Below are 18,134 nucleotides of genomic sequence, written 5' to 3'. Positions count from 1 at the left end.
CTGTGAGGGGCTGACCGCCGACGTAGATAGTCGTGCGGCGGTCGGCAAGTGGTTAATACATGAAAAAAAAAAAGGGTTCTTTGTTGCACATGATTTTATGATTAAATTGAACACATATTTATATGATAAAAGAAACAGGCAAGACAACATTATTTAAATTTGTTTTAAAAGGTGAAATAATAATTTAAACAAATGGGAATTCTTTGGGTTTGAGATGCTGGATTGTTTTTACATGCGGCAGAAGGTGGTCCCCCCTTCCCACTGCATTTCCGCCGGTGGTTAGTTCAGGAGAGCCCAGAAGTGAAGCCAGAGGTTCTGTTGGCTTACCATAGAGATGACAGAGGACTAAAACTATCCCAATCATCTCTATGGTTCAAGAAACCAGAAGTGATGAGTATTTTGTCACAGTTTTGGTCTAATGTAAACAATGTTACCAGCCTGTGAAAGCATCTGATCAAACCGATCTCAGTTTGAACAGATGCTTTTAAGGACAGAAGAGATATCTGGGGTCTAAAAGACCCCATATGTCTCAGTAACGACAGTAAAGAGCCATGACACCTGTAATGGCCCATGCTATCACAAGGGATGCTGTTCATCCCTTGTGGTAGCAATAAAGTTGATAAAAATAGAGACAAATTATAAAGTAAGTAAAGTAAAAAAATGTAGAGTGCCCCCCTCCGGTGTGTGTGAACAAAGATGAACGCGCACATAGCTCCTGCATGCCAATGTGAATGGGGATTGCACCACACATGTGAGGTTTTGTCACAAATGTCAGAGCAAGAGAAATCATTCTAGCACGAGGCCTCTTGTGTAACTCTAAACTGGTAACCTGTAAAGGATTTAAAGCATTGTCTATGGAGCTTTTTAGGTACCGTAATTTGTCACTTTTCCACAGGCATACACAATTTTAAAGCGAGACATGTTGGGTATCTATTTACTTGATGTAACGTCATCTTTTATATTTTACCAAACAATTGGCTATTATATTGTGTTTTTGTGTATTAAAAATAAATTGTGTTTGAAAAACCATTGCGCAAATATCGTTTGACTTAAAAAATTTCAATACTTATAATTTTCTTCTTCAGGGCCTCAGCTTAAAAATATATATATGTAATGTTTGGGGGTTCTAAGTAATTTTCTAGCAAAAAAAAAGCTGATTATTACATTTATGTAAGAAGTGTCAGAATAGGTTTAGGAAGCAAGTTGCTAAATAAGTTCCGATAAGTAATCAAATAACCATATCTACAGTATCAGCCAAATGGAACAGGAGGCTGAGCAAAGGCTTCCCAAATCTCCAAAGTCTGACCAGGTGTATAGGAGGCAAACCTAGATTTTTAGCTCGTCTGTTTGTATGTTTGAGTCTGTAATTTCATCCAGTCTATGAAGACCAGGAGTTCTGCTAAATTGAAGGCTCTCTTAGATTGCACATATTTCTCCTATTGGTGAATCTACGGTGCCAGAACGATCGATTCAATTTTAGTGTGCTTTAAAACCAATATAGCATAGTTACATAAAATAAAACATAGACGCTCATATTTTCACTTTGATCCCACTTGCATTTTACAGATTTTAGTGTAGCTATATAGCCCCAAACAAACTAAAACTTCTATTTTATGCTAATAAAATTGCTTTATTTGAATGCATTTGCAGTTATTTCTTCCAACTTTCTAATGGTGCAATACTACACTCAAATCAATATTCTCAGGCAAGAGGCATCGTTGAAATATATCTTGATTACCCTTCCTGCTTGGTGTTTGTTACACTGAACTCAAGATTTCACATGATAGGATCTTGTTGGGTCTTCTGATAAGTTCACCATGGTTTTCTCTGGAAACTTGATATGCTCTAATCTACATTTCTATTAAAAACTTCATTAACAAACCAATTACAATATTGGCTAGAGTAATGTATATGGATGTTTACCAACATATTTTGATAAAAGATTGCTAGTTTGTCTCTGTAAAAAACACAATCAACAGAAATGTCTGATTCTGTAAAAGGAATAGTATTTTTAATGATTTTATAGATATACCTCTAAAAGAGATCAGCTTGATCCTATCAATGCAGTTTGCAAAAAATATATATGTACTATTTATCTATCTATCTATCTATCTATCTATCTATCTATCTATCTATCTATCTATCTATCTATCTATCTATCTATCTATCTATCTATCTATCTATCGATCGATCGATCGATAGATAGATAGATAGACCCCAAAAGGGTCAAAAATGTCAGTCAGGGGTTTGATCTGTCTGCTGCAATGTCGCAGTCCCACAAAAAATTGCAGATTGCCACCATTACTAGTAAAAAAACCAATAAAAATGATAAATCTTTCCCGTAGTTAGTAGACGTGATAACATTTGCACAAACCAATCAAAATATGCTTATTGTGATTATTTTGAATTTTTTTTTTTTTGAGAATGTCATATAGCAGAATGTGAAAAATGTTGTTTTTCTTTTCAAAATTGTCACAGTTTTTTTGTTTATAGTGCAAAAAATAAAAATCACACAGGTGATCAAATACCACCAAAAGACAAAAGAAAGCTCTATTTGTGGAAATTTTATTTGGGTACAGCATCGCACAGTCGCGCAATTGTCCATTAACCACAGAACAACCACCCACCGCAGATATACTGCGGCAGGCAGCCACTGCTGGGCAAAGTGACGTAAGGGTACGTCACTCACTCAGCCGCCTGTAGGGGGCGAGGGCGTGCCGCCGGAGGTGCGCTCCCGCCCCCGCTCGTTCCCTGGGGAGCTCCGATGGGCGCCTGTCACTCACGATCTCCCGCTGCAGAGGAAGAAAGACAGACGGCTGATGTAAACACAACCATCTGTCATTCTCCCTGATGTAAGCACAGAGGCTACGCGATCCTGCTATGTAGGATCGCATGTCTCTGTGATTACCTCACAAGTCACACCCCCCCACAGTTAGAATCACTCCCCTAGGGACACACTTAACCCCTTGATCACCAATAAAGTTAACTCCTTCCCTGCCAGTGTCTTTTTGACAGTAACAGTGCATATTTATAGCATTGATTACTGTAGTAATGTCACTGGTACTCCCAAAAGTGTCAAAAATGTCAGTCCGATCTGTCCGCCGCAATGTCGCAGTCCCGCAAAAAAATTGCAGATCGCCGCCATTACTAGTAAAAAAAAAACAATAAAAATGACATAAATCTTTCCCGTAGTTAGTAAACGCAATACCTTTTGCGCAAACCAATCAAAATACGCTTATTGCTAATTTTTTTACCAAACATATGTAGCAGAAAACAAATTGGCCTAAAATGTTAAAACATTTTGATTTTTACATTTTTTATTGAGAATTTCATATAAAAAAATGTGAAAAATATTGTTATTTTTTCAAAATTGTCGCTCTTTTTTTGTTTATAGCGCAAAAAATAAAAATTGCACAGGTGATCAAATACCACCAAAAGAAAGCTCTGTTTGTGGGAAAAAAAGAAGTCAATTTTGTTTGGGTACATCGTTGCACGACCGCGCAATTGTCCATTAAGTTCACGCAGTGCCGAATCGCAAAATAGGGCCTGGTCTTTGAGCAGCCAAATCTTCTGGGGCTTAAGTGGTTAAAGTAACATAGTGCAGAATCGCAAAATAGGGCCTGGTCATTAAGGGGGCAAATCCTTCTGGTCTTAAAGTGGTTTAACCTAAAATGAATCAGAATTTGGTGCTAATGTTGCATGTAAGCCAAGCTAATTGTAAAAGAAAAAAAATCAATTCTACAGTGAAATTTATGCTGGCAGTGTCATATCACCATGTGCACATTTAAGGCAGAACCCTTGATTAATAAAAACCGGGCAGCTTTGCCAACTTCTACTTTTATGTTTTAATAAATTCTTTCTTTTAGGATACAGCCCATTGCTTTATGAGGGTCATTTAGGTATTCTCAACAGCTATTTGAGAGTCTCTAATGTCCAGAGACACTCATAAGTATGACAAAGAAAAGGTAAAAGGTGGCACCACTAAAATTTAAGGAAATGGAGGAATTGCACTGTTCGGTGGAGAGGTGGTTTCAGAGATGGAGTGCATTAAATCTATTGGAAACTTCTTCTCTCAGATCCAAATGATCAACACAAACTGCCAATGTATGATTGTGTGTGGTGATGGAAACAGTACACTAAAACCCAATTATTCAATTCTGCGCTATTCAGATGTATATGACCCTGCTAAAGTCTGATGCACATACATAATTGGATTTGTTAATGCTGTACTGGCATTTTTAAGGCTGCATCCAAGTTTACCTTTTTTCTCAGAAATCTTTCCTCCGAGAGGTGAATACGTGGTATCCATGGATTCCTCTCCTCTGCTTCCTTTGCTGACACCATTCTCATAAAGCTCACTCTCGACTGGTTGCAGTTGCCAAGTTAAACCAAACAAGTGAACTGCTATAAAACAAGAACACAAATTAATCCCAAATGCACAAAAGCATTCAGTAGATAAAATAACAAACATTCTCTGTATATGAAATCTTTATCTTTATCCCTGTCTTTATCCCCTAATTCCTACTTAGTATTTGCTATGTTTTATAAAATTGTAACGAAACATCACTTTTGAATAGGCAGCAAGAGGCTGATCATTGAAGTAAATAGTTGTTTAGAGCCTTTGTTTCTCTGTAAACTTATCTCAGTAATAAAGGGCTAATTATTGGTATATCACTTCACATAGTACTTTATTTAAAAGAAAATACACAATGTAATTGACAAACTTTCAACTAAATACCATATTATTGTTATACTATGGTAATTAATAACACAGCTAATCAATTACCCAAGAAGGTCATCCATTTACATAAGGAATTAGTAAAAATTAAACTAGCAGCATTGGCTGCTCTACCTGGCCTCAGTTACTTACCCATTACATGGTTATGGCCACAGTTATTTTCGCTTTACATGGCTATGGCCACATGGGTGATCAGAACCTTTATGGTAGAGTAGAGTTTTGTGAGCTAGTTGGATACAGAGGAGCAATGGAGGGTATTCTCGCCATTTATCAAAAGACAATCCTTGGCAGATTATGTCATCATAATCTATGTGTATGAGCACGTTACATGAATCTGTCCAAATTAAAAGGTGGGAAAATACTTTACTGACATGACTGTAAAGTAGCCTGCCCAAGTAATATAATTCTCATCCTTGCTTTGCGAATGGCCCATTTGAAAAAATAATGTACTCAGAATCCAGGACACCTAGCACATGCTTTTTTCCAAGTGAATAATGCAGTAATCAAGCAATGATAAAGGTTAAACCTGTAACTATGGATCATGGTCCTAACAGCAACATTTTGAAGGGGCACCCTGGGGGCCTCTTTTTGTAGCACCTGACAGTACAGTTTAAATACTATTGCTTATTATCTCTAAGAGCATTTTTTAGCTTGCGTACATCGTGACATCATGGTTAAGCACAAGTTGTAGAGAGGGTTAGGTTAAACGCATATGGAACTTTACCATAATGTGGGAGTCTTTAGCCAGATCACTGATTGTTTTTTCATTCCTCACTAAACTTTGGGTGTTCATAGAACAACACAAAAGCCCTAGAGCCCTTACGTCCCTTCTTTGGGTTTTACTGTCACATCTCTAATCCACACAGGTTCTTTCCCCTCTTATCACTTCATTCTTAGATGTTTGGGACTCAATTTGCAGTACCAAATCTCCCCCATGTAGTCCCTCTAATCTTTATACTTGACTACCAAGAATTTCCCCCAGGATTGGCTTGCAACAGGTTCCTGAAATGGAATACATCTGAGGCCCCCCAATTATGGGGGCAATATGTCTTCTGGCCTTAAACCTCTGTCCTCCACAGAACTCCCTCATTCAAGTGATGTGTCCATTAGCTACAACCAAAAAACGTCCATGTGCGACTTAACACCACAGAACAACTTTTTGGGGATTTGACACCCTTTGAAGCCTTAGGTATCAGCAATACTGACTACACTGTTGTCTCTCAGCTCTATTACATCTTACTGACGCATGCCTTGGCAAGCTAAGTTTCCTACAGCAGGGATTTAGAGAGGTAAATAAGACACTCCATCTCAGATGAGGACTCAGGAACTGGGTGAAATTATTTTTATTGACCTTCAAATCAAGCAAAGCCATTTAGCTTTTCTAGTGACTCTTGCCTTAGTGCTTTGAGCCCATGGGGTTGACCTACTAAAGGCAAATAGACTGTTTAAAAAAAGTTGAACTTTGCAAGGACATTTTCCCCAGGGAGTTCTAGGGGAAGTTCTCTTGGGGAGGTCAACTTGCCTTGCCAAGGGAACAGCCTATTTGCCTTAATAAATCAACCCTTGAAATTCAAAGTACTGAAAAGTCATTAGAACCTGTAACATTTTTGAACAACAGCTTAGAATTCACAGCTTTGAGTTCAACTTTACTCCCATGATTGTTCTTTTTTTGGTAAATGTTTTTGGGAATTGCTAAAGAGTTGAATCACTCACAGATTTCTTTTATTTTTTAAGTTACTGGTTGCATGATCTTTTCACTTTCACTGGCTTTGTTCTACTTACTATTGTGATGTGCTTATCATGCTGCAGTAAGGGGAGTATTACTTTAACCACTGCATTCTCCACAGTTTAAAAACACTTTAAGCTACTGACTCCTTCCATAGGCCATAAAACACCATTGGAATGATAGCTCTCATCAGCACCCTGATAATAAGGGAGGCCAAGGCAGTATGAAACTGCTTAGCACGTGCTTAAAACCTAAATAAAGATAAACATCTGAGATTCATAGGAACAAAGAAATTTTGAGGGATTGAGAAAATTTTGAAGGATTGAGAAAATCTTAAGAAAAAACCCCTTGTAAGTACTGGTTGGACCTACAAATTCATTTCCTGCCAATAGAGCCTGTGATTTCAAGAATATTGTAACAAGTTACATTAGTCAATATGGCAACATACATTCATTTACACAATAAAGGAAAGATCAATGGGCTATGCAGGTCTCCATAACTCACATCTGCTAACATTCAGCCAATGTTCTGTTCATTATCATAGAAGAATTTAGAAGTGCAGTTATAGTTTTTCTGAACTACTTCATAATTTTAGTAGACAGCACCCTGCACACCGCACTCACTTCTCCTCCCAGCAAAGGCTTGTCCCACATGGAAGAAAAATATATTTAAAATATATTTTAAAAAAAACATTTTTATTTTTCCAAAATATATTGGAAATATATTTGACATGCTACAATTTTGGCCATATTCAATATATTTCTAAAAAAAAAATTCCCAAATATATTGGAAATATATTTGAAATGCTACAATTTTGGCCATATTCAATATATTTCTAAATTTTGTTTCCCTAAATATATTGGAAATATATTTTTCTTCCATATGGGGTGATGCACACCAGCACCCTCCAACTTTTGTCCCCCTGTTAGCGGCAGCTGGGCAAGGCGCAGAAACCAGGAACAATTCAGGTCATGCGATGCCTCAAGTCAACCCAACAAGTGATAGGAATTCTTAAGTGGATGCAGCAGAGCCTGTCATTGGTCTGATTGGTCCCAATCTGGAGTCCCGAGCGGAAGTGGCTGTATTGTGGCTTGTTTGCTCAGTGGTGAGAATCACTGGGCCAGTGAAGTCGGTGAGTGTGCATTACCTTCCCCCCTTCAGAGCACATTGGTGGTGGTCAAGGTGATCCTTTATTTCTGCACCGATTAGGATTTCTCAAGGGATACACCAGTGTGGAATATCGCTATTTGTCATACATTTTTCTACGGTGCTTTGGTGGACTGATCCATGTTGGGACTACTATTTATATTTTATATTTTATTTTATATTTATAATTTATACAGTCTATACTGGATTTATTGAGTTTTCAGTGATTGTGATTGGGGAGTGAGCTTATTATTCTTGTTTGCGCTACTAGAATTTTTTGTATTTACATACCGTTTGTATTTACACATATTCTCCTATTCTTGCAATTTTATTAAGTAGCAGCATCTGTTATCACACCGTATTAGAGGTAGTTATCCTCTTTAAGCGCTTGGATGCTTGCAAACTAGTGTTGGTTCTGTGTTGTTTGTAAGCAATTTATACATATACTTCATAATTTTGTTTACTAACTAAAGGCATAGAGAATTTCCACTGTGCAAAGTGAATATAGTAACATTTTATTCCTCCGATCATGTATTCAAAGTGAGCACAGCTTCAGCTCATTTATTTTATGAAGTGTACATTTTCTTTGCTAAGTGAAAATTCTCTACTCCTGTGGAAATCAACCCCACTGAATGGCAACTGCAGAGAAAAGTATGTAATTACCGGTTGATTTGCATTAGGCGCCATTGAGGTGAGTAGTAACATGTGATGTAACACAGAGATATTATACACGTCTTTAGCAAAGTGAAATGTGATTTGTTGCTATGCATTATTGTATGTTGTACTGGCTCATTAAATAAGCTTTCAAATCCTATCAAATACTAAATTGTTCAAACTGTTGAGTAAAATTTGTTTTCAAGATTTTTAAGAGCAATTCCAACAGACCACTGGATGGGGGGAAATGAGTACAATGATGTAAACTAAGCTTTGTGCCTTCAATCCACAGATTTGCATCTTCAAGATTTTCAAGATTTCAATCTTGGTGAAGGTAAGGCTAAAACTACATAGATGATTTTTAATTCTCTGTACATTTTAGTAACTTGTGCTATTTGCTATTAAAACACCCAGTGATGTTTTACTTTGAGTAGCAAGTAATTAAGCATGATCACATAATCCTCCAATTATGGGCAGTTTTTCACTACTACTGTACATACTTCTGGTGTAATTAACATGTGTTCCATCTGTTTAGCATTGGATAGATAGACTACACTTCGCAATTAATAGCTGTTTTTGTAGGGCAAGTGGAAGCTGCTGGAAACTACCAATGTAACTCTAGATTTAACCTCCCCAAACCAGTCATCCAGTTGTTGAGAAAACCCTGTTGATTTCTTCAGGATCAACAACAAAAATTGGGCACTTGCATGAAAGCACATAGGAGGCTAAAATGCACAGGGATAATGATTTCACATGCTTTCTGGATCAAGACTATTAAAAAGATTTGCATAACTTAACTTACTTCCCAGCAATCCACAGGTATGGGATAGCTAGATTTGTTCTTTTTTTAATAGAGAATATTTAAAAAAAAAGAAACACTACACATTCTAAGCACTAGGTATAATGCAAAAAATATATATAGAATTCAAGCTATTATAGATAACACAATTTTTAAAGGAAACTAATGAATCCAGTCCATTTGAAAACCAAGTTTAGCAATCAAACACAACTTTTTTTAATTCATAATTATTATTGTACCGTCAACAATAAATTGTTAATTAGCATCAATGTCTGCCAGACTCCTACACAATGATAAATGTGCGAAAATAAAATTAGCATCAAACTTGTCAAAATTCTGGATAGACACAAAATATTCAACAAATACGAGGAATGCCTTGTTAAATGCCTAAGACCATTGTTTTTTATACCATTAGCACATCTATTTTTAGATGCCCTGCTTGTGCAGGGAAGAATTTCAATATGTTAATATAAATCTGATGTCATGGTGTGATTTATTACACACAAACTATGTGTTGCACATGGAAATAAAATAGTATGGCCATGGCCATATTTGGTCAGTGATGTCAGCTAGAATCCCCACCCACATTTTTCCATTCAGCTGCAGGTGGGAATCTCCAGGCAGGAAAATGAATGGAGCCAGAGATGCATTACTGGTTTCCAGGGTGCCAATGGCTGCTGGCTTCCTGGCAACCAGGTGCCCTGAGAGGGTTGTTGGCCCATTTAGCAATGATAGTATTGCTGCTGATAAATGTATGACTTTCTGCTGAAGCTAGATGTTTGGATCAGTAGTCAGGCATATGTCCTATATAGTACTCCCATACACTGAACAAAGAACAGCTATACCTTAAGCACCATCTGTGGAACAATTGAGTCTTTAGTTCTTTTATATGCTATTCAAATTAAAGATCAAATGTCTCTCACTGAATACTCCGATTCTCCCAGTACTGCATATTTCACTCACTTCACAAAACCTTTTTCAATGGATCATAACTGTAGATGCCATACCATTGCTAGTCTCAGGAAACACAGTCTGATGCCCATAGCAAGCACGTATAGCAATTTAGTGACACCTGTGATGTTAAGTACTTTTTAATATTTGGTATAGCCTATTTTACAATCAATATAGCAAGAATGGTAAATCTTCATTAAACCACTCACTATGCCATCAACACTTACCATTTTACAAGACAAAGAATCACCATCTTACATTTTCTTAGGGAAACTTCCCTTTCTCCACTGCATTCTCCTATCTGACCAGAATTTCTACAATGCTATAACTGCAGCTGTGCTCCTGTATAGCAGGGGATGTGTTAATTGCCTGGAAATTTATCATTTAATACACTGACAAACATCCAAAAGCAGCATGCACACTAGGTGTATCATCATCCAATGCCATTGGTAATCTTAATCTAAGACTTCATCAGGTTGTGCCTAAAGAAGGGCTAAGATTAATTGTACCCATCCTCTCTCTTCAAGCTAAATTGACTATTTGTAAGTAGTGTATGCACAACTGATAATCCATATCTACATTTTAAAATGGTTGACCAACTTAGAGCATCAATACTTTGTCCAAGTCTCCCCTTCTCTCTGAAATGCTTAACTTATAAATGCCCAGAGCCCACTATTCTTTAATTTTACCTTTGTGACATTGCCACATGTCATTACTGGATTTTGGAATTCTTTGTTCTTTAAGAGGCAGATTTACTAAAGGCAAATAGAGCAGTTGCACTCATTATCTCCAGGGCTTAGTGAATGTGGTAAAGTTTCACTTTGTAAAGAATACTCAATCAGGTGCAAGGAAAAGAAAAAGAAAAAAAAAACAGAATATTTGCTTGCACATGATTGGATGATGAAAATCAGCAGAGCTTTACCACATTTAATAAGCTCTGAGGAAACTGAGTGCAACTGCACTTGCAATGTGCACAGTATATTTTCCTTTAATAAAGCCACCCTTATGTCTCTTAAATGTTCAAGAAACTATACCCGGTTGTTTTGTTTTTCCCATGTACATTAAATTACATGTACATTTAATAATACATGGGTCATTCTTAATAAATGGCCCTATAAAAAGTTTTTCTTTTCTTTACTATCCATACAACTTTTTTCCTTTCCTCACATAGTGGCAAATTAAACAATAACCACAACTGTAAATCACAGTGACTCTCTGTTTAACCGTTTTTTCTTTGAAGAGGGTACATATCCACTTTAAAGGAGTCCTTCTCTTAACAAGGGAGCATGTCTTACTACCATAGAGGGAAAATTACCCGCTATTTACTTCAACTCTTTGGCTACTGACTTGTTATCAAATGCCAATGTGTCTTCTTTTGAGATTGTAATTTTGGATGTCAGCATCCTCAATTGTTATGAAACTTAGAAATTTCCAGAAAGGTGAGATTTTAATTTTAGCACTCAAAAAAACAATCACACAAGTGACCATTATAAAATGTCTGTTTATTATAGACATAAAGATACAACTGCACAATGGGAGGAATCTTCAATACTGTGTCCTTAGGTAATTAAAACTGTGTATTTTTGAGTATAACAGATTAATCATCAAATAAACTCCTGGAATGTCACAACTATATAACAGCATATATCTAGAGGTCTACATATTTTGTAGCCTAAAGCTTTTTCTTCAGGACCAAGCATAGGGGAGAACTTTATTACATCTAGCAGAAAAATATGACCGCCACCTCAGGTTTCTCAAGCTCAGCCATTATCCTAATGCTAATAGAGCTGGGAAATACCTAGCCAATAGACTTAAAATTGCCCAAGAGACAGCCAGGATTTCCCACCTAATCCACCTTACCTCCAAATCCAAATTAGTCAACACACAAGACATAGGGGATGAATTTGCTAGTTACTACAGCGCTCTCTATAACCTTAGAGATGACCCCAATACCCCCCAACTTTCACTACCAAATATCCAAAATTTCTTAGCTAAACTTGATCTTCTACCACTTACTGAAAAAAAACTTCAAGAGCTTAACACCTTTTATCTAATCTGGAAATCTCTAAAACCATCCAATCCCTGTCTACTGGCAAATCCCTGGGACCTGATGGCCTCCCAACACACCTTTTCATTTCCCCCAAAGATGCTGAGGGTGCACATGGTCACTATACCCAAACCAAGTAAAGACCCCAATTTTCATCCAGTATCATTGTTGAACACGGATGTGAAGGTCTACCTTAAACTCTTGGCACAACGTTTGTTATGTGTGATGCCCACCTTGGTCAAGAAGCACCACATGGGGTTCATTCTGGATATACAGACCTGAGACGCAACAAGGCGTATACTTCATATTTTACACTATGCAGTGAAAAAGAGAATGCCCTCTCTGCCTTCTCTGCTGTTGTCCATCGACGCAGAGAAGGCATTCGATAGAGTACACTGGTTTTAGAAGTCAAAGGTACTGAACAAATTTGGTTTAAAAGGTAACATGTCCACCATTTTGGCATTGTATTCCATGCCCTCAGCACAGATGAATGCATCTAGCCTTCTATACAAACCCTTAACAATATCTAATGGGACCAGACAGGGTTGCCCACTATCCCCGTCCATTTTCAATTTAATGATTGATCCTCTGGCGGAAGTGGTACGCTCCCACCCAGGCATTACAGGCTTCCAACTCCACTACTCCACTACTCAATCTCTTTGCGGGCGCCATTATCCTACTCAAGTCTTCCTTACCACAGATATTTCAAATCTTCACCTAATTCAGCTGCATTTTCTATTATCTATCACTTATCCTTGACCTAGGGCTCTGAGCACCTACCAGATCAACACTTCAGAAACAATTTCCCTTTACATGGAGCTCAGAAGCGATCCCCTACCTTTTCCCCTTACCGTCTCCATCTCCTCTTTGGTGGCAGCTATATTTAAGCCCCTAATTTCCAGAATTGACAAGGAACTCCAAAATAGCCACATTTAAACTGTCTTGGCGTGGAAGACTAGCAGCTCTGAAAATTAATATACTTCCCCAAATCATCTACATTTTCAGATCTTTAACCGTCCCCCCGACCCACATTATTACATCTGTGTCAAAAACTACTAAATCTTTCCTTTGGAAGGGATTAAAGACCAGATGCTCCAACTCCTGCTTGATTAGACAGAGATCCCTTGGGCTGGATTTCCCGACTTCCGAGACTAATATTGGGCTGTCAAACTGGACCAACTTAAGCATTGGTTCCGCACAGATGAAGCCTCACTATGGGCAGATCTAGAGGCTGCTATCGCTCCTACTGACAACCGTCACTTGCTCCTCCTTAGCGACAGGTGGAAACCCTGGAACACTACACTGCAGGAATGGAGACATCTTAACTCTGTCACATTTGACCCCACATCCCCCATCACCCTCTTTCCTCTCCAAATCTTTGAGGCCATGATCCCCTCTTTCTTGACTAGACCCTCACTAAATCATGGTATAAGTTACATCCATGGCCTCATTAAGGATAAAACCCCTTACCCCAAACAGGAACTGTCACTTAAATACCATCTCCCAGAACCACCAGTTTACCTGTGCCAGGTTGCTGCACTTTCTTGCCAAATACCCCCTTCCCAAAATCTCTCTACCTCTTCCAAATTGGGATTTCCCTACCCAGCCCAAGCCTAAACTTATCTCTTTTTCAACATCCTTCAGAACAAACATACCTTTTGCCAAACCAGCCCTATGTTAAAGTGGGGATATGACCTCCAGGCCTCATACTCTGTGGCACAATGGCGAGCTGCATTTCGCTTGATTACTAATGCTTCTCACTGCACAAGTCACTCCAAAGTGATGATAAAAATTACAAATATATGGCACTATACACCTTTTAGACTGTCCAAAATGTCTCCAGCAGCCTCTCCCTTGTGCTGGTGTGAATGTGACCAGGTAGGGAATCACCTACACTGCCTCTGGAGATGCCTGTGCCTCACTAGTATTTGGGCCAGTGTACTTCGCCTAATTTCCTCCTGCACTGACATAGACAAAACCTCAGCCTACATTGGCCTTGTTAAACCTAGGTATTGATCACTACCCAGTATTCCAGTGACCAGGAGTCACACACATTCTACTGGCAGCTTGTATACTCATCTTGAAGAACTGGAAACTTAAAGTATTACCCAACCTTTCTGAACTGGTGAACATGGTAAATTCCAACTACACTTTTGAACGCCTCATAGCATTCAATGCCCTAAAGTACGCTGAATTTCCTTGTTCATGGTGTATCTGGATGGACAAATCAACCTGCTAATGGTTATATTGTTGCTTGTAATCTAGTGCTAATACCCTGCGATCTTTGTTTGCGAGCTGTATATCTGGAGTTGTACTGTACCCTTTAACCTCCCTGGCGGTAAGATTCTTTCCGATTTTAGGTGCTGAAAGCGGTACCATTTTTTTGAATGTAATTCTTAAGAACGAGCAGCCCAAACCAACTATTTATATATGATTTTTTTTTTTACTGTATACGTATATATATATATATATATATATATATATACACATAAAAAGTACAGTAAAACTGCAGGAAAGGGCACTGGGGGGCAAACTAATGTGAATTTATTTTATTTTGTAATGTATCAGTGTGTTTGGTGTGTTTTACTATTTGAGTTTGCCGCCGGTTCCACCCCCCTGTGAGCATCATGTCGCAGGAAACGGAAGCCAGGGCACAGAGCATCGGGAGGAACATCCGGCCACAGCACACGGCCGGGATACATTGCTGGATCCCGGGGACAAGGTAAGTACCCTCTCTTACAGAATCCAGCGATCTCCCTAGCGGTACCCTGAGTGTGGCTTGGGGTTACTGCTAATGGCTCTGAAATTAATCAGAATTCCTTTTTGTTACTTTTTGTCATAAAACCTAATTTTCGATAAAAAGTATTGTTTCACAAAACAAAATTATTAGGCCCTTATCCTTAAGAGAGTCTGGTATATATTTTGAGGGGCATGCTACACACACACACACACACACACAAAGAATAGGATTCCCCTCAAAAGTCATACCAGACCCTTATCTGGGCATTCTGCCTGGCTGGAAAAAAAGGGAGGTGTAGCAAACATGCAGCCACATGTCCTCAACATTGGGAGGGTACCTTTTTGAGGGGGCCCCTGGCAAGGCACATTGTTCCTATGTTATTTGTAAGGGCTTCATCCTCACATCCCTTGGCTGGTGGATGTGGGGGTCTACCATGAGGGATTATTTAGAAATTGAAGCCCCGTGTAGAACAAGGGAATTCCCTCAATATCTGCCCCCCCCCTACATGAATGAATATACAGTATGTTACTCATTCCCCCAAAAAATCAAATAGTAAAAAAAACACAGACGTATTTTTGTAAAAGTCCTTTATTATAAAAAAAATGTATAAATAAACTTTGCCCCCCACTGTAAGTCCAACATCAATTACCTTATTCGATTTACTTTATTCAGTAAATCTACTGAACAACAACAACAAGGACTTTATATGACGTCCTCCTAGAATCCGTTATCTGTTACCATCCATGTCCACCAGATATGGCTGATGACAGATCACTGTACCGGCCTGCTGCCAGTACCATGTGATCACTGTGGCCAATCACAGAAGATCACATAACAGTTGTACGCATGGAATGGCTTTGATTCATGCCTTTCATTGTGTACTTTTGTGATGAGCTCTGTGATTGGTCCCAGTCATCACATGGTGCCAATCTGTACCATGTGATCAGCTATGGCCGATCACAGCTAATAACAATAGTAAACACTGAATGATTAGTTTTCATTCAGAAAATAATGTACAGTTATAAGTAGTGTTGAGCGAACACGGACTGTATTATTCGTGTTCGTACCGAATAATTGGATTTTTTGTACCCGAACACGGACACGGACACTTTACTGTATGTTCGGGTAAAAATCCGTGTTCGGTCGTTTTATTTCCGGGTTTTGCATGCTTTGGCGCTCTTTTCATGGCGGGCTTTCAACAGCCAATCAACAATCGTTTAACTGGTGTGCCTTAAGCCATCCCAGCCATGCCTGCAAATGTCTCAGTAGCTGTGATTGGCCGTCTGAAGCATGTGACCAAGTCTTTATAAGTTCGAGGCAGCCGCAGCGGCGTCATTATGCTGCTTAGATTCAGGGACAGAGCACACATCAACGTGCTGGCTGCTGATTAGGGAAAGATAGGCAGGAAAAAAACATTTGTGTCCGGATAGAATTGAGGGACAGGTCGGAGTGTTTAGGCAGGGCGAGTTGTAGGCATTTTAGGGATAGAGTCTGCTGAATTATTTAGGGTCAGTGTCTTCTACAAACTACAATCGATATTGCTGTGTGGGGGGTGGGGTCTGCACTCAATCCTGATCTACGATCTCTTCTCAATCCTGTTAGGGACAGAGTCTGCTGAATTTTAGGGAAACTGTGTTCTACAAACTACAATCGATATTGCTGTGTGGTGTGGGATTGGAGATAGGCAGGTGTCAGTGATCCACATCCATTTTTCTGTGTGTGAGCTGCAGTGAACACAATCTTTTTGGGCTGCAGTGAACACAATCTTTTTGGGCTGCAGTGAACACAATCTTTTTGGGCTGCAGTGAACACAATCTTTTTGGGCTGCAGTGAACACAATCTTTTTGGGGTGCAGTGAACAAAATCTTTTTGGGGTGCAGTGAACACAATCCTTTTTGGTGTGCAGTGAACACAATCTTTGTGGGGTGCAGTGAACAAAATCCTTTGTGGGGTGCAGTGAACACAATCTTTTTGGGGTGCAGTGAACAAAATCCTTTTTGGGGTGCAGTGAACAACATCCTTTTTGGGGTGCAGTGAACACAATCTTTTTGGGGTGCAGTGAACAAAATCCTTTGTGGGGTGCAGTGAACACAATCTTTTTGGGGTGCAGTGAACACAATCTTTTTGGGGTGGAGTGAACAACATCCTTTTTGGGGTGCAGTGAACAAAATCCTTTTTGGGGTGCAGTGAACAAAATCATTTTTGGGGTGCAGTGAACACAATCTTTTTGGGGTGCAGTGAACACAATCTTTGTGGGGTGCAGTGAACACAATCTTTTTGGGGTGGAGTGAACAACATCCTTTTTGGGGTGCAGTGAACAACATCCTTTTTGGGGTGCAGTGAACACAATCTTTTTGGGGTGCAGTGAACACAATCTTTGTGGGGTACAGTGAACAGAATCTTTGTGGGGTGCAGTGAACACAATCTTTGGGGGGTACAGTGAACACAATCTTTGTGAGGTGCAGTGAACACAATCTTTGTGGGGTGCAGTGAACACAATCATTGTGGGGTGCAGTGAACTCAATCTTTGTGGGGTACAGTGAACACAATCTCATACTGAAGGTTTGAGGGTGCTGCCTGTTCCATACTCCCCCTACTCCTCATCTAGCCTTTTAGGGGTACAAACAATAGTAATTGGGGCCTAGTGTGGTTGTGTACGTGTGATATACATACACTTTTTTGGGATCATATTTTCTATTCCGCTATTTAATCAAAAACCTTTGGGGATCAGTTAAATTGGGGGATAGTCTGTGTTGGTACGTGTGAGAGAGATCCACCTTTCCAAGTTGTTGGGGTTCATCTCATACTTCTGAAGGTTTGAGGGTGCTGCCTGTTCCATACTCCCCCTACTCCTAGCCTTTTAGGGGTACAAACAATAGTAATTGGGGCCTAGTGTGGTTGTGTACGTGTGATATACATACACTTTTTTGGGATCATATTTTCTATTCCGCTATTTAATCAAAAACCTTTGGGGATCAGTTAAATTGGGGGATAGTCTGTGTTGGTACGTGTGAGAGAGATCCACCTTTCCAAGTTGTTGGGGTTCATCTCATACTTCTGAAGGTTTGAGGGTGCTGCCTGTTCCATACTCCCCCTACTCCTAGCCTTTTAGGGGTACAAACAATAGTAATTGGGGCCTAGTGTGGTTGTGTACGTGTGATATACATACACTTTTTTGGGATCATATTTTCTATTCCGCTATTTAATCAAAAACCTCTGGGGATCAGTTAAATTGGGGGATAGTCTGTGTTGGTACGTGTGAGAGAGATCCACCTTTCCAAGTTGTTGGGGTTCATCTCATACTTCTGAAGGTTTGAGGGTGCTGCCTGTTCC

General features: G+C 39.2%; 1 protein-coding gene across 4 annotated transcripts in view; it reads right to left on the bottom strand.

Moving 5' to 3' along the window:
- The window catches only part of TENM1 (teneurin transmembrane protein 1), a 1,047,296-nt gene that overhangs the window by 437,717 nt on the left and 591,445 nt on the right, over positions 1-18,134 (bottom strand). For 3 of the 4 annotated variants that reach the window (XM_082262885.1, XM_082262887.1, XM_082262888.1), the window contains one exon: positions 4,261-4,404. In XM_082262885.1, coding sequence (XP_082119011.1) covers positions 4,261-4,404 — 144 coding nt within the window. The remainder of the gene's footprint in view (positions 1-4,260; positions 4,405-18,134) is intronic. The other variant, XM_082262886.1, reaches the window with a different exon arrangement.

The sequence above is a fragment of the Pelophylax lessonae genome (assembly GCF_965119305.1).
Source record: "Pelophylax lessonae genome assembly, chromosome: 7".
NCBI classification, from domain to species: Eukaryota; Metazoa; Chordata; class Amphibia; order Anura; family Ranidae; genus Pelophylax; species Pelophylax lessonae.
The sequence above is the reverse complement of the archived record's forward strand: the minus strand, read 5'-3'. Positions and strand labels throughout refer to the sequence as shown.